A 26,065-nucleotide genomic window follows, 5' to 3' on the forward strand; every position below is an offset into this window, starting at 1 on the left:
CTCTTTATGTGAGACGTGAAATCATAATAAGGGCAAGGTTTGGAGCAGTGCATGGTCCAGGCAGCTGCTGCTGCATCCCCTAAGGAAATAAACACACTCAATGAGATAAACCCAACTGAATGAATCCTTTCTCAGAGTCCCCAGTCTAACTGGTGGAGCGGGGAAAAGGAGCTCAGCATTGGACATATTGAAATAAGTAATACTATGGAAAATGTGTATTAGAATGGTGCATCAAAGGGTAAGACATAGGCCTATACAGTGCCTTTGGAAAGTATTCAAGACCCCTTCAATTTTTCCACATTTTGTTGTGTTATAGACTCAATTTAAAATGGATTAACGTAAAATAATTTGCCATCAATCCACACACAATACCCCGGAATGACAGTGTGATGACAGAATGAAAGTGAAAACACGTTTTTAATCAAATATGAAATACAGAAATATCTCAAGTACACAAGTATTCAGACCCTTTGCTATGACACTCTTAAAATGGGCTAAAAATGCAAAGTTGCCGTCGATACATCACTCAATAAATTGAATTGAGTCCCTCTTAATGTGAGGATAATAGTTCATGTTTGCTCTGATTTGCATAGGAATCAATTACACACTGTGTGGATCAGGTTGTCATAACAAACTGAGCTAATGGAGAGGAACAAAACTGCTCAAGAATGTGATGCTGGGGCATGGGAAGACTTACACAAATGTACAAAGTGGAGAGGAAAAAGCACAGTCATTCTACAAGATTGGTCTATAACCAAGTGGCCAAAAAGAATGGAAACTTTTTTGTTTTACTACAAAGCATTACGTTTAGTGCAAGTCCAGAACATGCTATGCCGTTTCTGCACCATCTCTCGTGTGAAGAATAGTGGTCAAGCTGCATCAAGTGATGAGTATGTTTGTCACTGGCAGGGAGCCAGGCACTGAGGAGTTTGTCAGGATCAAGAGAAAATTATGAAATGTGCTGAATTCATAGTGACATCCTAATATGTATTTAGTAATTGATTCCTATGCAAATCAGAGACACTATAAAAAAGAATTCCAAACTTACATGAACTATTACTAACTACTTTGCATTACGATGGACTCAATTCAACTTATTGAGTGATTTAATTCATTTTAAATGTAGTCTATAACAGAACAACATGTGGAAAAAAGTGAAGGGGTTTGAATACTTTCCGAAGGCACTGTATGGGAGTGTATGGCAGTACAACGTCAAATCTTAGCCTGAGGCTAGTTTCCTATAACTTTTTTTCCCAGCAAGGCATACAACACACATGCACATTTGGAATCATAATATAGCCCATAAACTCTGGACTGGACTGATGTGATCTTAAACCCATAACCAACATTTCTATAGATGTTGACATAAGACAATGCCATATCTCATTCCCACAAACTTCCACAATAGCCTGGGGACGGTTTTAGACAATGACCAACCAAATAATTGTCAATAAAAAATGCATAGGCCTACGTGGACACCCAAGTCACACCCAAGCAGGGTGTGATATTATAGCCTGCATCAAAGAATGGTTGTAAAAAATGGTTGTAAAAAAATTCATGCAAACCAATGTTTCTATTTACAATAAGAGACTATTTAATCTCTCCAACACTGTTTCTGCAAGCCTTGGTTACTGTTTCCAGAGCCAATCCATAAATCAATTCATTGCAGGGCTTGAAATCCAGATAATAAAAACATTTTCCCCCGTATAAAAGCTTCTCCCCCGGGAGGCCACGAGAAAACAAATCAATTGTATTCCCCAATGTGAGACAGTTGGATAGGTTTTATTTGTTCTAGTCCTCTTATCTAATCAACTTGACAGATTGATGATGGGTATGAACTTTTCTCCTCTATCCCCACCACCACGTCCATGTGTGAGTAACGAGAGACAGAAGAGGGTGGTATAGACAGAGATATCCTAGAGCAGTGTCAGTCCTGCATGCATGGGTAAGCTCTTCTCTCAGCTTCTCCTATGCTGTAGTAGGCTACAGTTAGTTGTGGAGAGAGGAGAGAGGAGAGAGGGGAGAGAGGAGAAAGGAGAAAGGAGAGAGGAGAGAGGAGAGAGAGCACGCATGGATTTGCCTTGCGAGCTGGCACTGGACGCATTGCTGGCAGCTCGTGCAGGGAGGGTGGTTGATCAGAAGCAGACTCGCCGCTGAGAGGAGAACCACTTGGATGTATGATTGAGGTCCACCACGAACCCGTGGGAGTGTCACACATCCCAGGAGAACAATATGTGCAGGATTGATTCTAGGACCTTTGGAATCTGAAGCCTGCTGCGCGCTCCTAGAGACTGACTACATTAACGGCAAGTCAGGTGGAAATCCTTCCATTGAACCGTGGTTTAAAACATCCCGACAGCAGATGCACGCACCAGCACCAAGTTTGGAGGATGGATGAACGTTTTTGGTGACCAGTTATTATAGTGGAAAAACCTATTGAAAACTGAGGGTGGCTGGAAGATGATGGTTTAAATGTACAACGATGGAAACGGCGTTCAGATCTTTATCATCATATAAGACTTGAAATTCGCAGTGTTTTTGTTTCCACATGGAATTATCGATAAGTGCATTGGTCAATTTCAGCACCGATGCATGCGTTTCTGCACAGAATGGATGTCAATGGGCTACGGTAGGAGTCTGAGAATAGGACACGGAGGACAATGCGAACCCGATTTCCAAGTGGTGCTGTTACCCCCGGACATGTGCGACGCACCACCGCGCTCACGATTTGTCCGCTATGACAATCACACACTTTGCACATAGCCATCTGAAATGTCATCAACCATCCCTATCTTTACGAGAGTGGTTGCAACAATGTTTCGCATGAATTGATTTTGAAGAAGAAGAAGTTGGGGGGATATAAAGATGTTTCTCCAATGTGTCCTCCTGGCGGGTTTATTCGCCTTTAGTGCACCGACATGGGGTTATCAAATCATGTCGTGGGAAAATTGGGATGCCAATTTGCGGAGGAGACAGAAGTTGAACGAACGTGACTCTAAACCCTCCACTCAGCCGCATATCGTTTTCATCCTGGTGGATGATCAAGGCTTCCGGGACGTGGGGTACCACGGGTCCGAGATCAAGACGCCGACCCTGGACAGGCTGGCGGCGGAGGGAGTGAAACTGGAGAGTTACTACGTGCAGCCCCTCTGTAGCCCGTCCAGGAGTCAGTTAATGACCGGCAGGTAGGCTACGTTTGACCTGTCCGTGTGTGATCACTTTATACCCTTCATCTGATCTGAGGCTGTTTCCTAACGGTGACAGTCCAAGTGACCAACTGTCAGTTGTCAGCTGCAACCTATAGATGTCTGGTTATTTAATCTCTTGTGTTTCTATCTCACTCAATTTAAAGTAACTCCAAGCAATTATGCAGGGTCAAATGGCCATACCCAATTTGTGTGTGGGATCATTGCAGATGACTGGTAGATAGAGTGAAATCCTGCACTGTTTTGCAGTGGACTATCCAGAATGTATTATTATTATTATTATTATTATTATTATTATTATTATAAGCCCTGTGAAGCATCTCACTATTGAATGCAAGACAGTGCAACATGACACACAAGTCTATGCAGACCTACACAGTATGTTCTCAGTACACTGATATTCATACCAAAGTAGGCCCTATACAATATAAAGATGTCGTACGGCACCAGTGACTGCAGGAAATGTAATTCAAAGCAATTGTTTTAATGGGTTAATGTTGAACTACAAAGATGCACGTCAGAAATTTTTTTTGCAAGTGGGGCAACTCTTTTCCTAGCAACCAACCTTGTGTTTTGGTCCGCAGGATGAAACAATATAGATGCAGGCCTATTAGAGGGCATGCAGGCAGGGTGATTAAATCAATGGCTTGATTGTGGTTTCACTTTGTAGTGTGCTTATGTTTCACATCAGCGTTTTTTCTTCCTGTTAACATGGGGCTCCTCAGGACTTCCCCTCCTGAGTGCCTGCACCATCTGGTTCACTCCTTAGGACATGGGAAGGGCACTGGGCACCTCTTTTGGCAGGCCTCTGAGGAAATAATGAGAGAAGTAGAAGTACCCTCCAATCTAGCCCACCTCACCATCCTCTTACAGTATAATGCCCTGGTAGCATCCATATGGAAAGTCTACAGTACTACACTCCCTTTTAAAATATTCACCTTCCTTTTCTTGCGCCAGAGCCTGGAATCGAAATATTATGATTTTCTTCTCCCCACTGATTTACACAGCCCACTGGACACTTTCAAAGTGAACAAACCGCCCCCCCCCCCCCCCCCCCCAAGAACAGAAGACCCGTTTCCAAATGTCTACACACCCCTTGCTGTGACTGTGTTGTAAAACCTGCCAAAATACAAACAGTTCTTTGCCAAGTTACACAATAAGTTGAATTGAGTCCATCTTGAGTACAAAGATAATAGTTATAGATGTGATTTCATAATGGATATCTTTGTCTTTGTAAGGTCCTTGATTTAAATAGGAATCAATTACACACTGTGTTTATTAGGCTAACACTACCAACTCAGCACTTTTTATTTTATTTTCTCTTGATCTTGAAAAACTCCCCATTCTCTGCCAGTGACAAGCATACCCATAACATGATACAGCTACCGCTATTCTTCACACATGGTGTGAAAACGTGTGTGTGCACAATGTGTGTGCTGGATTTGCAATTAAATTATATTGAACACATATGCACATATATTATGTGCATTGTGCAGTCAATTCAACTTATTGAGTAACTTTTGAAGGCTTTTTTTTCGTCACAGTTTAGGTACGCCATAGCAAGGAGATTTAGGATTTAGCAAAAAGGTCTTCTCAGTTTTTAATTTTAAGTAAATAATTTGACAGATTTTCTGAAAGAAAGTGAAAGTGTTTAATTTTGAAAGTGTCTAGCAGTGTGTAAGCAAGCAAGTGTAAATCAGTGTGTGTGTGTGTGTGGGGGGGGGGGGGTCAATTTATGTAGGATTCCAGGCTCTAGTCTAGGACAACAAAAGGTGAACATTTTGAAAGGGGGTGTCGGCTCTCCATATAGGCACTGGAGGAGGTGTATGTTAAATTACATTTCCAGGCTACTCCAGAAAACATTATTACAAGAGTAGTGGGGTGCATCCATGATTCAAAACAGAAGGTGAGGAGAGGAGGTCTGTGACGGTGAAAGAGGGGATTGAGATCTGTGGAGGTCAAAGAGGAGGTCGGAGGTCTGTGTCTCTGTGTGTGTGTGTGTGTGTGTTTGCCTGTCCATGTGTGTAACTCTATATCGGCTACTGTTAGACATGTGAGGTCTATGGTTCCGTAGTGTGCAATGCAGTAGGCCTATGTACGTATGGTTGAGGAACCATACTGGATTGATTTACCCTCCGTACCTTGCGGTGGGACTGCAGCAGATTGTCAACCACTGTCTGCTCAGCGATCCGTTCTATAGGTGCATTAAAATGTCAAGATGTTACTGCTTTCCCCTCTCTGTGGGCTGGTCCTGCATGTTACTGCAGAGAAGGAAGTCAAAGGAAGGAAGGGTTAAGACAGCCAGCTAGCAATCCGAAGGTTGCTGGTTTGATCCGTGCCTTGGGAGACAGTGGTTGACTTAAATGTAATTCTAACTGCGGGCACGAGCCCGAATCGAGAATGTCCAAACCGGACTTGCGTGAACATAAGGCCGATTCTAATTCGAGGAATCACTTGAGGCGTGAATCCCAATCGAGAGTTGCCTGAATGAGGCTTTCCTGTTAATCGCGCATATACTAATCAACGTACGTGGAATACCACATACTTTTTCTCTACTCCTAGCAAGTAGAGGGAGGCAGAAATCCAAACGCGAGCACTTCAAAAGTGACTGTTGATGGGTGGTTATCAGGTGGCTGGTTTGGCTGATTGACCTGGCAATCACCTCATTGCACCACTGTGTGAAAACGCTTTTCCACAACTGTCACCAGATGGACAGGTTGTCTTGCTTCATAAATATTCAGCACTACCCAGTGGACTGAGGTACCCTGACAGGTCGAAATGAACATCCAGATATCCTGGGGCACGTTGACACATATGGTAGGTTCACACGGGAAATGTCTGCAGCCTTTTTCAATTTGGCACTGTGCATTGCAGGGAAGAGTTGAGTGCTTTATTATTACGTGAGAGAAATAGATTACCCTATCTCATGCACTATTTCAGTGGAAACGTCGACTGGCAAAACATACTATAACGGAGCAGTTCCACAGATCTACATTATTGTAAACCAGATTCCGGACTACAAAGTATGCAATTCACATCAAAGTCAGAAAACACTAATCAGAGAAATGTCCCCTGCTTCTACCACCAATCCCACACACTGTCACTGATCCTAAAACGCAAGGTATTAACGATAACGTTTTGGGACTCTTTTGGGAGTTTTCTGAATCAACTCTGAAATCTTAGACTATTAAAGTGAGTGTGGTCTGATTTCCACCGCTCCCCCGCACCTCTGCTGTAACACAACACCCTGGACACCAGAGAGGGGCCTAGCTCCCTCGGACCCTCACACACACACACACACACACACACACACACACACACACACACTGGCCCACTGTCTCCTGCCCTCAGGGCTCCATTCTCTCTGATCAGTGACGTTGTGGCAGCATGCAAGACTGACCCAGCCACTGAAGGGCGAAGTGGGGGGCTCCCTTTTAAAATACCTGTTTCAGTGCTCACAGCTATGAACTCATTATGTTGTCTCAGTCTAGACTGAGATATGGAAGAAACGGAGGAATCGGATCGTGGAAAAGAGATGTAAGGGAGACGGACAAAAACAAACATCTTCCATCATCCAGCAGTAAAACACTCTAACCTCCCAGTGACAGCCAGGAGTTGGAGGACAGATTGCTACATTACCTGACCCCTTGGCCCTGGCTAGCTGAACATCAGTGCATCTCGACCTCTTGCGGCTTTCTTCAGGCTCTCACTGGAAAGATTAGAGGCTTTAGCCAGAGCCGTGCCTCATTTTCAGAGAGACAGCCCTTACTTATTGTAGCCATAAACCCCATGAACTGAACTCCCACTGTACCGTAATTCCCCTTGGTCTCCTGGAGAGGAGAGGGGAATTATGCCAGGGAAGAGAGGTCGGCTAGGGAGGTTACCTTGCTGGGAGCGGCGATGGTGCTCTTTAAAAAAGGAAAAGAATGTGGCGTATGTGTACGGAATGTGTGCGTGTAACCATGGCGAGACAATGGTTAAGAGCTCCAAACCAGGGTTCCGTCAAAAAACCTCCACTTAAAGACATGACCAATGAGGCAGTTTGGATAAAGGAGTCTTTTGGGAGAGTTTTTGGAGAGAAGTGTAAACACACTTCTGGTGGGGTGTCAAAGACGAGCGTTTCACAGCTTGAGAGACATGACAGTCATTGCCCAGGCGAAGACGTGTGGCCTCGGTCCAAGGTTGTGTGCATGGATGGAAAGTAAGGCTGCATTGACTAGGCTGCAGACAGCTTACTCTCTTGGCTTGAGCCTCACTGTTTTTTTTGGAAGGTTCACAACTCAAAAAGCTGTCCGTCAGATAGCGTTCGAGCGTTCGAGCTCTTGAGTTATGTTAGTTGTAACTTCACTGACACCCAAGAGACATTGTTCTTTTCCACATATATTGAAATATATAGACCCGATGTGACTGGTCTGAATACACATAATTATTTAAGGAGTCTTAAGGTCTTTTCTCATCCATTCCTATAAACACATTCTTTCTCTCCCTCTCTCTCTGTCTCCCCCCCTCTTTCTCTCTTCCTCTCTCTCTCCCTCCCTCTCTCTCACTATCTTCCTCTCTCTCGCTCTCTCTCTCTCTCTCTCTCTCTCTCTCTCACTCTCGCTCTCTCTCTTTCTCTCTCTCTCTCTCTCTCTCTCTCTCTCACTATCTCTCCCTCTCTCTTTCTCTCCCCCCCCCCTCTCTCTCTCTCTCTCCCCCCCCCCCCTCTCTCTCTCTCTCTCTCTCTCCCTCCCTCTCTCCCTTTGCTCTCCAAGCCCCGCTTCCCAAGGGAGGGGGGGTGATCCGGCGGTCCCAGTTTGAAACCCTGCCAAGGCAGGAGAGATCAGCGTAAAGCTAAATTAAATGTTGTTATCAAAGGCCTACATCTGGTGAACTGCCATCCGTCAACAAACAAATGATTAGTAGCGCGGCCCCAGGGTCCATGGGCTTTGTGGAGCAGATTAGCCACTAGCGAAGGGCTAGGGCTGGACTTATATATATTAAGAGCAGCTCTATCTGTGCTGTTACAGCGTGGACTCTATCAAACCGTGACGTTAGAATTATAAGGTTCTATCTCAATTTTTGTCAAAATTTAGTTTTTTACATAATCTGATCCATTAGGTGTTTATTAATGCCTGTGTGGTGTTATTTTTTAAATGTTGACATTTTTGAGTTAGTAATTCATAAAATACAAAGGTTCCATCTCACAAAACATAATGGAATGTAAATACTTTGACGCTCAATATCTCTGAACTACCCTAAACTGAGATAGAACCTTATAATTCTAAGCTCACGAAACCATAGACGGGAGTTGTCGTTTATTTGCTCAGCGCTATTCTTTTCCCCTTTACCTCTTCCTAAAGTGCTTGGCTGCCGAACTTGAGCACAAGAGGGTAACCACCAACGCCATGCCTCTCAATGCCCAGACTACCTTTCCACGGAAAACAACCTTCATCCGGGAAGGGGAGAAACAGCGGACCAAGCCATCACCTCCAGACTCAGGCCCACTGAACGCAGCCCGGGATTGGGAAATGCGGGTAGACCTCAGCCAGAGGCTCACCTTCCCACCCGAAATTGCAGCGACCAACCTGCGCCCAGACCTAGTCCTCTGGTCCAAGTCCTGCCGGCGTGTCTTCATCGTAGAACTGACGGTCCCATGGGAGGAGGCCATCGATGAGGCATTCGAACGGAAGAGGCTGCGGTATGCCAACTTAGCAGTCGAAGCAGAGGGGCGGGGCTGGAACGTGAAGGTGTGGCCAGTGGAGGTGGGCTGCAGAGGCTTTGTAGCCAGCTCCACCACAAGGCTCCTGAGGGCAGTAGGGATCAGAGGACAGGCCCAACGGAAGGCAATCAGAGAACTGTCCACTGCAGCAGAACGGAGCAGTCACTGGCTGTGGCTGAAACGTAGGGACCCAACATGGGCTCCCAAATGACCACGTGGTGCCACCGTGCGACACACACCCAGGCCTGATCAGCCTGTGGTGGGCCAACCTCGGCAGAGGGTGTCTTGTGATAACTGGCCGAAACACCCAATGAGGTCGGGGACCACAACTGAAGATGTGTCGTACTGGTGGCACCACGTGATCATTGCCAAATTCCACTCCACCCAAGAGGACATCTCCAACTCCACTCAATTGTTGTGCTGAATATTTAGGGATTTTAACAACCAGTCCTATTAAGAATCCTTCCTCTGATCTCGTCTTGCGCTTCGTTAGCCCCCCATGCTGTCTGTCCACGGTGCTCTCAGCTTCTCCTCTCACTCACCCGTACCCTGTCGCTTCTATGAGTCGCCCGTCACTCACTCTTCACCTCGCTCTTTCACCTCCACACTCTCTCTCTCTCCCTAAACACTTGGTTTTTTTACAGAACGAATGAATAACCGATCAAGTGGATGGGTGGATGTGAAGCTCATGCAATGAACGAGTGTATGAGGAAGGGTGTAAGTCAGAGAAGCTGTGAGGAAGGGTGTGGATGAGAGTGAAGGAATGCACTGACTCCTTGAAGAGACAGTATGATAGGGAGAGGTTACAGAGGTCATTGAAGAGACAGTATGATAGGGGGAGGTTACAGAGGCCATTCTTGATGAGAGAGTAGGGTAGAGAGAGGTTACAGAGGTCATTCTTGATGAGAGAGTAGGGTGGAGAGAGGGTACAGAGGACATTCATGAAGAGAGAGTAGGGTGGAGAGAGGTTATAGAGGCCATTCTTGATGAGAGAGTATTGCAGAGAGAGGTTACAGAGGCCATTCATGAAGAGAGAGTAATGCAGAGAGAGGTTATAGAGGACATTCGCCAAGTCGGGAGCAGAGAGAGATTGAAGGGGGCGGCGGTGCAGGGGAGATACCGGCTGAATGAGAAGCGGAGGAGGAGAGAGGGAGGGAGGGAGGGAGGGAGGGAGGGGGGGAGGGAGGGAATGAGTGAGCGAGCCACACCGCTCCAAGGCTGAATCTGATTAGCTGCTAGCGAGGCTGAGGAGAGGCGGCTGCTTATTGGAACCATATGTGGGGAGGACGTGGAACACCGACGTGGGTTGGCCCCGGCTCGGGGCTCAGGGGTGGTGGTTTGGAACCTTCAGAGCCTTCGGTGGCTGTCGTGGCGACGGCACTTGTGCCTTGTGGGACTGCTGTGATTGCAATTTGCAACTTTGGTGATTTGGGTTTAATGGCGTGTGTGATTTGTTGGGTGGCCTTCGTGTTCCAGTGGTTTGTGTAAATAAACCGGAGAGAGATAGCGTGATTACAGGGGTGTTTGAGATAACTGACGTTTGATTTACAGAATAATGTCATAATGAGAAATGTCATGGCCTTGTTTGAAAGTGAGTATAAGTGCAACAGGCCAAAAGGGCAACAACTGCAGTCATTTTCATTGTCTACGATATACAGTATACAGTAGGTAGAGTTGAAGTCAGAAGTTTACATAGGCCTACACCATAGCCAAATACATTAAAACTCTTAAACTTCACAACTTCTGACATTTAATCCCAGTAAACATTCCCTGGTCTTGGGTCAGTTTGGATCACTACTATTTATTTATTGATTGATTTATTTCAGCATTTCATTTCCAGGGGTCAGAAGTTTACAATTACTTACAGTAATCTTCAGTAGCATTGCCTTTAAATTGTTTAACTTGGGTCAAACGTTTCGAGTAGCCTTCCACAAAGCATCGCACTATAAGTTGATGGAATTTGGGCCCATTCCTCCTGACAGAACTGGCGTAACCGATTCAAGTTTGTTGGCGTCCTTGCTCGCACATAATGTTTCAGTTCTGCCCATACATTTTCTATAGGATTGAGGCCAGGGTTTTGTAATTTGTTGGCCACTCCAATACTTTGACTTTGCTGTTCAAAGCCATTTTGTCACATCTCTGAAAGTATGCTCGGGGTCATTGTCCATGACCCATTTGTACCCATAATCTGTCTGTAAACAATTGTTGGAAAAATTACTTGTGTCATGCCCAAAGCAGAAAAGTAGTCGGTTAGTAGAGTCCTAACCGACTTGCCAAAAGTATAGTTTGTTCAAATAAAATCTGTGAAGTGGTTAAAAAACGTGTTTTAATGACTTCAACCTAAGTGTATGTAAACATCCGACTTCAACTGTACATTGCATGAATCTAGGAACGGCTGTTGGGCATCTAAAGTGAAGAGGGCTGGCCCTCGACCCTCAACCTTTGACCTCTGAGGTCTGTTCATGCCATATATGGTTTCATTGTGTGTCTGTAAATCAGCTGTACTTGACACAGGCGGAGGGGCGGGGGTACATTTCTTGAGAGTGGTCATTACTTTAGTCATGTCAAGAGCCTATAAAGACTAAAAGGCAGAACTATCTTTCTTCAGCCACTCCAAACACACAGTGTCGTGACGTGAATGCGAAGTGAACCCTGTTCCCCTGAAGTCCCCCCGTTTCAAAGAGATATAGACCAGGAATTCCTGGGGTTCCACGTTGAACCGGGGCCTCCGTCAAGATCTTGTGTTAAAATGACTGATCTGTCTCTGGATCAGAGACTATGCGTAGCATAACATTCACTTTACACGGTGTTAACCTTTTGGTATGCAAGGGCCAAGCACCCCTAAGACTCTCAGGAGGGTTGGGATTATGTCAAAGACGTAACACACACACACACACACACACACACACACACACACGCGCACACATACAAAGACACACATGCGGCCATCATTTCTGTTGTGCTGGATTTTGTTTTTGTCTGTCTTTAAAATCGGAGTAGCAAGATGCTGGGCACATGTTGTCTCTTTTCTCTGAATCCTATTTTAGCCTTGGCTTTGACACAGAGCTGGACAAATAAAAACAAATGAAAGGAAGGAACGGACAATGGAATCTACTGTATGCTCCGAAAGAATGTATACAAAAGGAGCACATCTGGCAGATGGGACTTGGAGATAATAGGACAGAAAACCTCCAAAAACAAACGTTTTTATCGACAGTAATGAAAAAGGCTTGCGAGAGATCGCTTGTGATGGCAAATCGAAAATTTTACGAACGCTCGCTCTGCATTTTATATCTGGCATTCGAACATTTGTTGAGTCCTATTGTTGAGTCCTCACAGGGCAAGCATCCAATGGGGTGAATAGGTTCAGCTCTGCCCTTGTCAAAGCCTACGAGCTGTTGACTCAGTGCCACGCTCCATGATAACCAAAAAGGCTTGCTCAATGGTGTCTCTCTACCTCAAGACAGATGTTAATATTCCCTCCCATTCTCTTTCTTCCCCCCCGTCGCTGTATTAGTTCAGGGATTAGTCAGGATTCATATTACCTCATCTAATGACATTCAGTCAGCAAAACAATGCATCCTCTTTCCCACAGTGTGTTTGTTGTGGGGGGGCTGTTGTGGGGGGGACCCCCCCTCCCAAGACCCCACCAGCTGAAGGGAATCCATCCTAGCATCCTCCACCATGAAACCAACACTCTGGCACAGGCCTTCCCTTCCTTTAAGGACCACGGTTGTTTAGCATGAGAGCATCTCGTTTTAAATTTAAACTGCCGCTTTCTGGACTTCAAAGAAAGGATTATTTCGGATCGCGGTAATCTTTTTTTTGTTTGTTTCGAAGTCAAGTTTTTAAATCGCAACCACTGAAAAATCCTGTCATTCATCTGAAGATCCTTTGGATCCGTTTGGACTTTTCCCCCCCTTTTTGTTGCTTCCTCCCCCCCCCCCCCCCCCCCCCCCCCCCCCGTTAGAATACATTAGCGAAAGATCTTCGGGTGTGTTTACCAGATGTTAGCTAGGTACTCGTATGATAATGACCCCCTCCATGCTCACTGCATGTCAGTACAGTGTAATACAGTCTGGTGGAGAGAGGGAACCAGCGAGACTCCAAACGACCACAGGTGTGTTATGAGCTATTGTCGTCGTAGCAACCGGCGTTCAGACACATCTGCCACGCAGCGGTGTAGGGGGAGGGGCTCCACGTGTTCAGGGGTTCACAGCCTCACGGCCGCCTCCCCTCCCCTCCCCTCCCCTGCTGTACTGTACTGGAGGGACCCTGCCAGAGAGAGAGAGAGAGCTCCATCACTCCTCCTTGTCTCCAGGAGTCCATTAGCTAATCCCTAATGCAAACGCATGCACACACACGCACACACACAGAGATATGCACGCACACACACACACACACACACAGATATGCGTGCACACACATACAAACTCACACAGAGACAAGCACACATACACAGCTACACACTCACACACACAGATATGTAACAACTACAAGCCCAAAATTCCAGTTTACAAATCTTGGTAAGCATCTAGTCTGACAGGTTAATGTTGTGGAAAACCTGAAGTGAGTTATTTTGGACAGCGACCAATCAGTGTGCAACATCTAAGAACGTCTCTTCACCTAAACAAAAACCTCTCTCTCTCTGTCTGTTTCTTTCTGAATCATACGCAATTTCCTTCAATATTGTTTGCTGTTGCATAGGACAGGTTAATGTTGTGGAAAACCTGAAGTGAGTTATTTTGGACAGCGACCAATCAGTGTGGAACATCTAAGAGCGTCTCTTCACCTAAACAAAAACCTCTCTCTCTCTGTTTCCCTCTGAAGAATACGCAGTTTCCTTCAATGTCTATTGTTTGCTGTTGCATAGAGGAAGGGGATTCTTATTTGGGGCTCCGGGATATGCAAAGAAACACATGCAAATACTTGCATGAACGGGCGGAAGTGTTTGAATAAATTAATGTCTGATGCTGTAGCTTAGTTGAAATCAGCTCCAGCAGGTTCTCTCTGCAGATCAACATTATTCACTTTATTCACTTCAAGGTTGTGGAAACCTCGATCACATGACCCAGGAGGATTTACACATCACTTAAAGTGTCGGACGATAACCAACCCAGCTGCTGTGCTGTGTGAAGCAGATGTGTGTGTGTGTGTGTGTGTGTGTGTATGTGTGTGAGTGTGTGAGTGAGTGAGTGAGTGAGTGAGTGAGGTGAGTGACTGAGTGACTGAGTGACTGCGTGACTGAGTGAGTGTGTGAGTGTTTGTTTGTTTGTTTATTAGGATCCCTATTAGATAATGCCATGACATTAGCTAGTCTTCCTAGTGTCAGACAAGTCTTCCTGAGGTCCGACAAAAGTGAGTGTGTGATTGAGTGAGTGGTGTGTGAGTGTGTGAGTGAGTGAGTGGTGTGTGAGTGTGTGAGTGAGTGTTTGTGTGCGTGTGTCCATGCGTGCGGGCGCCCTGGCTTTAAAACACACACCATACTCTTCTTTTCTCTACTTCTCTCCAGAGAGGAGTTTGCCACTGGCTGCAGGAGAGAAGGAGGGATGAGGGGGGGAGATGGAGGGAGAGGCTGGGGGTGGGGGTGGGGGTGGGGGAGAAGGAGAGGGATTTAAGGAGTCTGGCTTTCTCTTAAAAGAAGGAGAGGCAGACTGCAATGAAATCAGTGGGGATTTTTTTTACCTGGTTTTTTCTTCTACCGCCGAGACATGCTCCCAAGTCCCAGGTTACCGAGCGTCCGTGCCAAGACAGGTCGTCACCTAGAAGCATTGGAGGATAAGGTTTAAAAGAGCGCCTTTGTCGCTCCAGAGTAGCAAGGGCAGCCTAGCAAAGAAATCTGTCTCGCTAGTCATTGTGTGTGACGGTAGCATGGCCTTTTTACATCAGATTACTAAGACCACAGTCCTCCCTTAGATTCAATCAAACCCGCATTGCAACCTTTTTTCATATAGTCATATTCAACGTTTTTGTGCAGTCTGCCTCCAGCTTTAGAACGTGTTGTTTGGGGCTATTTTATTGAGGTTTAGATTCATTATGGAGTTTGCCTTCTCGTCTATTGGTGGGACCAGGGGGAGTGTGAAGGGGCCACATAGTGTGTGTGGGCATAGTGTGTGTCACTCAAGCAGCAAGGCTTCTTTTGAAGCGTATTTTTGAAACTGTCAGTCTGTCAGTCACATCGCCACATCACTGTCACACGTCACTGTCAGTCACACCACCAGGGGTGTAAAGACACCAAGGCAAAGTCAATACAAGTCATCTCTTGTTTCCAAGATGGCCACGATATTCAACCTTATTAGTTGCAGGTCACGGCCACGTTTCCTGGCTTGTCCTGAATAGCAGGTTTTCACTTTTGACCCAATGGTCTGGGCACCCACTACCACCACGACCATGACCACTACATCCTCTGCCATATTGCTTTTGGACATCTTCTACTCAGTGCACACTGGCAACCCAAGTGCATAATAATATTAATATCATTATCCACTTGGGTTGCCAGTGTGCACTGAGCACTCAGCTGTCAGTTTAAACCTGTTTTCTTTGGACTAAGTCCATTGTAATTGGTATTAGATTGAATACGGCGTACTCCCGTTATACAGAGCTTTTTCTGTGCCGACTCATAGCATGCAAATGGTCTGTGAAAGGAGTCATTGTGGAGAGAAGAAGGTAATCTGTCATTTTAGAAATGTATACTGGATTACCAAGACCTTAGGACAGAGTTTGGTTTATTTTATTGAATGTCATACAGTAGCCTGTTGAGATTGTATCAATGTTCTCTACTGTAGCCTATTTCCTTTTCAATTTGAAAAACTCACCAATTTGTGTGCACCTTGTGTCGCCTCAAGTCTTCGTAATTCAACTATGGAATTAAGAGGAAGCAAATTTGCAGTTTAGGAAGCACGGGCAACTGGTGAATGTCAAATAGTAGAGGAAAGAAAAGTCGTAAGGCCATGAGCAGTGTCGTAAGTCATGGATATAAATACTGTATTCTATATTATATTTAACTGCAACTGTAAACAAATGTTTTATGCTGACAAATCTTTCATCCTCACTTGAGTTTTTTGGCTCCCTTTTCCAAGTCTGGCTTCTCTCAAGCTCTCTCAAACAACCTATGGAATTCTCCATTTTTTTACCTGAGAGTTAGGCATGGATTACTGTTAAATGTTAAATGTTAAAAAAAATTGGGACAAATTAATTTGTAAACAATAAAAAAGCAAGTAATTATATGTGTTATGTGAAGACAATTTTATGGATTGATTGACCCATTTCATCTCTTCCTTCCCTTTCTCAGGTACCAGATCCACACTGGCCTCCAGCACTCCGTCATCCGCCCCACCCAGGCCAACTGTCTGCCCCTGGAGAACGTCACCCTGCCCCAGAAGCTGAGGCAGGCGGGCTACGCCACGCACATGGTGGGCAAGTGGCACCTGGGCTTCTACAAGCGCGGCTGCATGCCCACCCAGCGCGGCTTCGACACCTTCTTCGGCTCCCTGCTGGGCAGCGGGGACTACTACAGCCACTACAAGTGCGACGGCCCCGGCATGTGCGGCTACGACCTCTACGAAGGAGAGGAGGCCGCCTGGGAACAGGACCGTGGCCTCTACTCCACCCTGATGTACACCCAGAAAGCGGTGGACATCCTGGCCCGTCACGACCCCCGGAAGCCCCTCTTCCTCTACCTGGCGTACCAGGCGGTCCACTCTCCGCTGCAGGTGCCCGAGCGCTACCTGGAGCGCTACAAGTCGATCCCCAACCTGCACCGCCGCAAGTACGCCGCCATGGTGTCCTGCCTGGACGAGGCCGTCCACAACGTCACCCTGGCGCTCAAGCGCTACGGCTTCTCCGACAACACCGTCCTGGTGTACTCCTCCGACAACGGGGGCCAGCCGCTGGTGGGGGGCAGCAACTGGCCCCTCAGGGGTTGCAAGGCCACCTACTGGGAAGGGGGCATCCGGGCGGTGGGCTTCGTCCACAGCCCCCTGCTGGCCAACCGGGGCACGCGCTGCCGGTCGCTGGTGCACATCACCGACTGGTTCCCCACCCTGGTGACGCTGGGCGAGGGCACCCTGGACGAGGACCTGAACCTGGACGGGTACGACGTGTGGGAGGCCATCAGCGAGGGACGGCCGTCGCCCCGGCAGGACATCCTGCACAACATCGACCCCATCTACACCAAGGCCAAGAACGGCTCGTGGAAGGCGGGCTACGGCCTCTGGAACACAGCCGTCCGGGCCGCCCTCCGGGTGGGCCACTGGAAGATCCTGACGGGGGTCCCCGGCTACAGCGACTGGGTCCCTCCGCAGACCTTCTCCAACCAGCTGCTGACCAACCGCTGGCACAACGAGCGCGTCCGCTGGGACCGGGGGAAGTCCGTCTGGCTGTTCAACATCACGGCGGATCCGTACGAGAGAGTGGACCTGTCGTTGAGATACCCGCACATCGTGAAGAAGATGCTGATGCGGTTAGCGCAGTACAACAGGACAGCGGTGCCGGTGCGCTACCCGCCGAAAGACTCCCGCTCCAACCCTCAGTTCAACGGAGGGGTGTGGGGACCCTGGTACAAGGAGGAAGAGGACGAGGACGAGAACGACAGGGAGAATAACCTGCTCACCAACCACCTGGCGGCCAAGAAGAGAAAGAAGAAGAAAGCCAATAAGAAGGGGAAGCTAAAAAGGAGGGTGGAGGAGTAGTCTTTCTTTTTTAAGTGTTGTGACACTTTTTGTTTTTGTCTTGTGAAAGACTTTCAGATGGTCAAATCTCAGGGATTGACACGTACTGTTTTACAGGATTGTCCTGCTCACAACATTATTGGACTGAAGGTTTGAGATAGTTGGAGATAGCTGACAAATGGACCTAGATTAGCTTCAGTAATGTTGGCCTAAGGAAGACCCACTTCAATCACTACTGTTAAAGCCCCCACAACTAAGACCTCAGACTATGTTTGGTAGGGCATTTGAAGAATGTTTATTTTTCTAGTTTTTTTTTATTGCATGCTTGAACTTTTGTGACATTCAGAAAGTAAACGGATTAAACTTTGCGGACATTGCCATATTTTTTGGTGAAAGATTTAAAAAAAACCTAGGGTTAGGCTAACCCTAACCCTATAAATAACATAGTTCTATTATATTAACTTTAGGCAAGGTAATGGAAACAGATGTAGGATTTATATCTGTTAGTGAAGTAAGATTAACATTTGTTGTTTTATGGAGCACAGTCTATCTGATTTTAAGAATAATCTATGTCTTTTGTCTGGTCTGGCACCAGCTCAACTTGAATGTAAAACAAACTAACACAATAAAACCCCTGAGGCAGATTACATTTCTCTCTCTCTCATATATACACACTATTTCATGCTGTTTCTCTCTCTCGCTCTCTCTCATATACTGTATATATAGGCATTTTTATCATTCCCAATTTTCTCATATTTTGGCAGCAGTCAATTTTTTTGTGACAGGAAAGTGTTGGAGACTTGCTGCTTTCACTGGCACGTGGCTACTTATTACCTTTTTATTTAAGTGGAAAATACTATAAAGCTGAACCTGGCACACGCACGCTGGGCAGTTAGCTCAGTTAACTCCTTTGTTGCTGAGCTAAGGAAGGCCAGATTCATCAATCTCAGTGTTCAAGGGGAAACACTGAAATTGCTTGTGGAGCCACTCGCATGGGATGGGCAGGGAAACTGAATGAGTCAAACACGATTTCATTAGTTGCTGTTGCTTGGCGCTGCCAATAAACATGCATACACATATTAACAAATTGTGATGATTGAGGTTCACAATTGTTCTTCTAAACACAAAAAAAAGAGAGCGTTGCTTTCCCTTAGTTTTATTTTCACTTTATGGACCAATCAGTCATTTTAATGACGCTAAATGACTGGTAAATGCCCCTAAAAGCTTTATACAATGCCTAACAATAGTTACACAACAATTTAGATTGTAGTTAAATGTGTTTTGTTGATAAGTGTTGGCTCTCTACATGAAAACAACATGGGCTGGCCTGCTCTATGCAAGCCGAAGTGTTGGTTGCTACAATATTATCCTCCTTTCAGATGCATGTTTTACATTTACATTTTTGGCATTTAGCCTTATTCCAAAGCGAGTAAGACTAAGCAAGTGAATCATCAATTCAATCAATTCCAAAGGGACTTACAATTCGTGAGCTTGGAATTATAAGGTTCTATCTCCGTCTAGGGTAGTTCAGAGATATTGAGCGTCAAAGTTTATACATTCCATTATGTTTTGTGAGATGGAACCTTTGTATTTTATGAATTACTAACTCAAAAATTTAAACATTAAAAAAACAACACCACACAGGCATTAATAAACACCTAATGGATTCAGATTATGTAAAAAACTCAATTTTGACAAAAATGGAGATAGAACCTTATAATTCTAACGTCACAAATTGATACATTTGACTAAGCAAGTGAATCATCAATCCACCAGTTGTAGCAACAGCATGTCATTCCCAGTTTCCCACTGCCATCTCTAGTTCCAGACGATGAGACACACAGATACGTCTTCAGATCCTCGTCCTATTCACTATTCTGAAAGGCCCACACATGGCGGCCGCCTACCACACTACCGCCACACAACTGGAGCCCCAGTTGGACCGACGGCTTGCCGATGGAGACCATGCCAGGGTGGGCAGTACTTTCCTCCCCAACAGACCACCCTAGCTCCCCCTCTCAACTGGTGACTGGTGCCAAGTCATGACCTCAAACTACTCCACGCCAAACCCCCCCCCCCCCCCACACACACACACACACACACACACCAACCCCCCCTCCACTGTGGATTTAGCAGGGCTGAGAGCGGCTGAGCTCAGATGAAGATAATAATAATAATAATAATAATAATAATAATACGTTAGACTTATATAGCGCTTTTCTAGACACTCAAAGACGCTTTACAAACTGAAAAGAGTAGTAATAAGAAAAAGAAAAGAAAAAGAAAAAAAGAAAGTATAGGGGCCTAGTGGGGACACGTGGGAAGGGGAGGGGGAGAGGGTTGACTGGTGAAGGCGAGCTTGAAGAGGTGGGTTTTGAGGGCCTGTTTAAATGTTGGGAGGGTGTTGGCCTGTCTGATGTGGTTGGGGAGGGCGTTCCAGAGGGACGGGGCTGTGGCTGAAAAGGCCCTATCACCCCAGGGTCCGGAGCTTGGTCCTGGTGGTCTTGAGGGTGGAGATGCCTCCTCTTGACCCTGACGACTGTACTGTAAATCCACAGCAGGTGAGAGAAGGCTAGTCTTGTTATTTATTCTACGAGATCTTTCACCTCTGGATCCTATTGATTGATTGGTGTCTGGGTGAACACTTTCTACTCATGGGATTAGAATTTAGAATTTAGAATTTACAGGGCACAGGACACTTTTTATCCATGTACGCGCCTGTATGGATCCCATGGATTTAACAGGCTGTCTGCTAGATTTGGAGCCCTCTGTCTTGAATTGAACAAGTTAAGCTCCACTGACAAAGAGCTTAGAACTATATAAAACACTGACTGGAGTCCAGGGAAGATGGTAGACATTATGTAACGTGCCACAGAGGAGAATGACCACAGATCAGATCTAATTTTGCAGGGTATTTAGCTGAATCCTCAGCTAAGCCCCCTGGAACTCATTTTGCCCGTGAAACAATTTAAACCACAAGTTTCTCTCGAGAAAACCACTTTGGATTTTTGGTCATACGATCTCTTTTGTGAAATGTCCTTCCCATAATTGAGTTGGTAAAACAATACTTCAACAGTATCATCAGCATTTGTTTATTATCTGGACTTTTTTTGGCCTTATTTGTCATTGTGCTGCAATGTTAGGAACCAAAGCCTAAGAATTTGACTCTCTTACACTGGTGTAACTTGAAACTTGAAACATCTTCCAGGAACACTCATAAATAATGTCCACTAACACTTATTTGGAATAGTATTAAAGCATTTAGAGTCTTGTGCAATAGTCTAGAACACTTTGATCGATGCTAAGGGTTGTAGGCCTACACGCTTCTAAGAACAGTTGTCATTTTCATTCAGCGCTCGTGTGAAGAGCCATATGTACGATTTGGGTTTCTGCATGATCAAAGGTGCAAATTAGGCGGATAATGTGTGAGCCGTGAGGATGGAGAGGGCTAGATAGACTGCCAACAATTACAATTCATTTGAGCGTTATGACTCAGCGAAGCGTGTGTTCTTCTAACCCTTGTCCCTCCTCATCCGAGTGATGAAAGATGACAGAAATATCGGGCAACTGTTGTCCAAGTAGAAGTGCATAACAGATCACGTAATCCGTGAACGATCTCTCTCTCCGATGTAACCAAAAACGGCGAACAATTGGCACAGTTTGCGATGCAAGCGCACAGATAGCGTAGCAGCCAGCACATGTCTGCACTTCGACATTTCTTGGCCGAAAGTGTCACATTCCATCCAGGATAGGTAATGTAATGGAGGTCTTGTTCACGTTAAGTACGGTCCCGGCTCATATTTGTCAATGGTGTAATGTGGGAAGCTCCTCCCGGGAAGTGACTTTACAGTAGAGGTCAGTGATTGATGTGTCAGGATGTTACATCTGTCTGCCTGTGGGAACAGGAGCTGTCGTGCTTTGTTATTGTGGGAAGTGGGACATATACACACACGCGCGCGCACACACACACACACACACACACACACACACACACACAAACTCAGCATGTGTCATACCTGCTGGAAAGACATGCCGTTCTCTTGTGATTACAGCTCCCAAGGCACCACTAAGAGTTGAGAGGCCAAATATCCAAATATTAGCAGCAGTGACATTTATTGGTCCCCATGAGGAGATAACCCCTGTGTGTGTGTGTGTGTGTGTGTGTGTGTGTGTGTGTGTGTGCATGCGTTTGTGCGTACGTGTGTCTGTGTGACTGCGTGTCTGTTTGGGTGTGCATGTGTTTGTGCGTACGTGTGTCTGTGTGCGTGTCTGTGTGGGTGTGCATGCGTTTGTGCGTGGCTGTGTGGGTGTGCATGCGTTTGTGTGTGTGCGTGTGGGTGTGTGTGAGTGCGTGCGTGGCTGTGTGGGTGTGCATGCATTAGTGTGTGTGTGTACGTAATAAGAAAGAGAAAACCCCCCCCTCTCTTTGTGTTCCGATGGGCAGATCCTGTTGGCTGGGTGGGTGCGCCATAGACGCCGACACGGGGATTTCCTGTAAATGAGCAATCTCACTCATGCACAACTAGAACCCTTCTTGGCAGCTCCTCGAGGGTTCGGGCACTCTTTCTTTCTCCAATTTCTATTACATTTCCCCTCCTCTCCTTCTCTCTGTACCACTCTCCCTTTTCTCCCTCCTTTCCTGCTCTTTACTCTCTCTTTTCACTCCCCTCTCCTCCCTCTCTTTTCCTGGTCCTTCCCCCCTGTTGTCTTCATCTCTCTTTCTACCACGTTTCTATCCGTTTCCATCCCTCTCTCAACTCTTACCGGCATCTCTCTACTTTTCCGTCTGTCCACCCCCTCTCTCTCTCTCTGTCTTTTCATCCCCCCCTGTTTAGTGTGTCTTGTCTCTCCCTTCTTTCCCCTCCACTCCCCCTCTCTCTCACACAGGTCCAGGCCTGTATGGGTGTTAGCTCTCCAGCTATGCTGTCAGGTTGAACCTTGCTCGACTGAGAGGCCCCAGCCCCCCCCGGGCCCCCCGGGCCAGCCCGATGGACCTGATCCATCTCTCAGCAGCCTTGAGTCGCCCCCCCCCCCCCCCTGACCACACGCCAGCTCCTCCCCCAAAGAGCTGAGCTCCAGCCAGCCCTGGAGCCCCCTCTCCCTCTCTCTCCTTCCCTTCCTCTCCCTCTCTGTCCCTCTCCCTCCCTCCCTCTCTCCCTCCCTCTCTCTCCTCCCATCCAGAAAACACCAAGACATACGTAGGTGGATTTTCCCCAGCAGTCCCTTGACCACAGCGTACTATGTGCTCCAGAAAACACCAAGACATACGTAGGAGGACTCCCCCCCCCCCCAGTCCCTGGACCACAGCGTACTATGTGCTCCAGAAAACACCAAGACGTACGTAGGAAGATTTTCCCCAACAGTCCCTTGACCACAGCGTACTGAACGGCTGAACCACAGCCTCCAGGCCGATCTGTTACAAGACTACACCCTCCTCTACCCCAAACCCACCCACCGTGGTTCATCGCTCAGGGAAGAATAGAACATTCTCAGCTTGGATGGATACAATAAGCCCTGTTCTCTCTAAGATGTGGTGTGTCTTCCTGTAACTTGCTTGTTGAGGTTGTTGAGGTTCACTTGATGAGGTTAGGAAGGGGAATAACATGATTCTTTCTTCTCTTTCTCACCATAGTCAGTACAGGAACAAGCGCTCGGTGTGTGCAACGATGTGATGACCTGAGCCGTCCCTTGACTGTGGCCATTACCGGCCAAAGAAAGGGTGGAACGAGCGTGATTCCCAGGCCGAAAGACAGAATGGAAGACATTGTTTTTTACTGTAAACACTGTATGTCCGTGGAGAGACAGCCCCAGTCATACAAAGATGAAGTCATTCACATTTACACGTTGAGTACCTTCTTCACATGGTGGTCTTTAATTATTTCTCACCCAAATAATGTATACCATAATTGTCTTCCTGTGTTACTCTGTTATTATGTATGAAACACAAACAGCTGTCCTGTCCTCCTATCCTGTCACCGTCTCTACAAAAACCCTGCACCTGCAGCTAGTCGACGCCGGGCGGTTTACCATACACGGTTTGTCTATGAGCCACGCTTCCAGTGCCTGTGTGACTACCCACCTACCAGCTCGACCCCTGCCTGTCTGACTACCCACCTACGAGGGGGGGGACAGAGAGGGAGGAGAGCGGAGAGAGAGAGGAGAGCAGAGAGAGGAGAGCAGAGAGAGAGAGAGAGGAGAGAGAGAGGAGAGAGAGAGGGAGAGGGGAGAGGAGAGGAGAGAGGAGAGCAGAATCAGAGAGAGAGGAGAGAGAGAGAGGAGATAGAGGAGAGCAGAATCAGAGAGAGAGAGGAGAGAGAGAGAGGAGAGCAGAATCAGAGGGAGAGGAGAGAGAGAGAGAGAGGAGAGCAGAGAGAGAGGAGAGAGAGAGCAGAGAGAGAGAGGAGAGCAGAATCAGAGACAGGAGAGAGAGCAAAGAGAGAGAGAGGAGAGCAGAATCAGAGAGAGGAGAGAAAGAGAGGAGAGAGAGGATAGAGAGAGGGGGAGAGAGGACAGAGACAGACAAGAGAGAGAGGAGAGCAGAGAGAGAGGAGAGAGAGAGACAGGAGAGAGAGGAGATCAGAGGAAAGAGAGAGAAAAAAGAAAGAGAGGAGAGAGAGAGGGAGGGGGGGCGGAGGGAATAGGGAGACGTGGAGTGGCAGCCGTTCAGAGATACAGTGTATTAGCAGCACGGGCAGCAGCCTGCTGGATGGAAGGAACAATCGCTTCCTCATCATTCCTCTCGCATGGAATCACTTAAACGATTCAGCTGTTCACCTTCCTGGCAGCGTCCCAGCTCTCTGATAGCTAGCTTCGTCTCTTCATCTTCTTTCCTTCTCTTCTCTTCTCTTCTCACAGCCACTGATGGGTGAAAGGACTGTGGGTAAGTTTCCACAGTAACCACTATTACGGCCCTGTCCAGCTGTCACATATCAGTGTTCATAAGGGAAATTGGAGACAGCGAAAGAAGACTGTTCTCACTATTTGGACACGGCTCGTCTACAATGGTGAGCTGGAACTGGGACTGGAACCTTCCCCCCTCCCGAAAATGGCCCCCTTATATGATCTTCTCTCCATTCTTTCCACTCAGAAGAAGAAGAAGAAGAAGAAAGAGAGGAGAGAGAGAGGAGAGTGGAGAGAGAGGGAGAGAGGAGAGAGAGAGGAGAGAGAGAGAGAGCAGAGAGAGGAGAGCAGAGAGAGGAGAGCGGAGAGAGAAATGAGGGGAGAGAGAGGGAAGAAGAGAAGAGAAGAAGAAGAAGAAGGCATTTTCCCTTTAATGACGAGGCCCTGCAGCGAAGCACTTACAGGATCTCTCCTGGGACCTGGTTGGCTCTCATCATAGCTTTGACATTCACACACAGCCAGATGGACAGATTAGTGGAGAGAGACACTCCACTTTTTTCTCACTTTTTAAATTTGAAGTTAGTCCACATGTTCTCTTACACCATAGCCAAGCGAAAGATATGTGCCGCTGTTAAATGTTATGTCATATCAAATTATTTTTCATTAGTTTCGATATTCATTTTAATGATTGTAGACGTGGTGCTTTTGGAAATTCTACAGCTTGCGTAGCCTATGTTTATATGAGACCACCTATGAGAGAAGGCTTGAATGTGAGAAAAGTATACTTATTTTTGTATTCCTGCCAAACCGTCAATCATTCTTTATATGGTAGTTTGGTTGTTATGCTGTGAAGAATGTGTATGTTGTATCAGTGCCAACATATATGGGATGACAATTTATAATAAAACAATCACATACATCTTCAATTAAACCATTTTTGTTGTTGTATTACTTTATCATACAGTGTATAATCAATGCTGTTTTCATTTACCCTACATGGAAACTGCCCCCCCCCATGCGGTATGTACCCCTGATGTGTAAATAAATAGGATGTTTGACTGACTTCCCCTGTTTATGCTGTAATAAATGATTCAAATCCCTTCCTCACATGGCGAAGGTCTGGCCATAGGTTGACATTCGGCTCTGGTACCTTTGTGTGTGTGACGGTTCACTGGGCATGTAAAGTAATGCGGTCAGTTGTGGTCTCGCAGAACAAACCATTAGTCCACAGAGCAGACAGGAGACATTGGGCAGGGCAACTTGTAAACCTGTTTAGTTTCTATATCTTATCATTCCACTAGAGGGCAGTGTGAGTCCAACAGTCCAACGTCTGTAACCACTAAAGACACACCCATGTCATTCCAAATACGCAATATTGTCATGGCGATGGAGAGAGCTGATTCACATTTTCCAAAGTCGCTTGAGAAGGCGTCTGCTAAATGCCCCCCCCCCCCAAAAAAAAGATTCTGCTTACATGGAAAGCATTCGGAATTGGCACCTATTCTAGACTATTATTGAGTGCCTGTAAGGTAATGGAAGCAATGTCACAACAAACTCTCCATGATTCAACAAATTCACTGATGAGCCCCATTGACAAAGAACGCCATTCAATGTATCTTTTCAAAGGTGGCGTCATTTATCAAACAGCT

The 26,065-nt window shown here is 46.4% G+C and overlaps 1 protein-coding gene across 1 annotated transcript; it reads left to right on the top strand.

The window, feature by feature from the left end:
* Positions 1-2,865: 2,865 nt before the first annotated feature.
* arsj (arylsulfatase family, member J) lies at positions 2,866-17,597 on the top strand (the record flags this gene model as incomplete). The annotated part of the gene is made up of 2 exons (XM_080543775.1): positions 2,866-3,185; positions 16,199-17,597. The coding sequence occupies 2 exons, from the start codon at positions 2,866-2,868 to the stop codon at positions 17,595-17,597; spliced, it is 1,719 nt and encodes a 572-aa protein (XP_080399901.1).
* Between the last annotated feature and the right edge of the window lie 8,468 nt (positions 17,598-26,065).

Source organism: Nansenia antarctica, assembly GCF_963989245.1.
Source record: "Nansenia antarctica genome assembly, chromosome: 13".
Lineage (NCBI taxonomy): Eukaryota > Metazoa > Chordata > Actinopteri > Argentiniformes > Microstomatidae > Nansenia > Nansenia antarctica.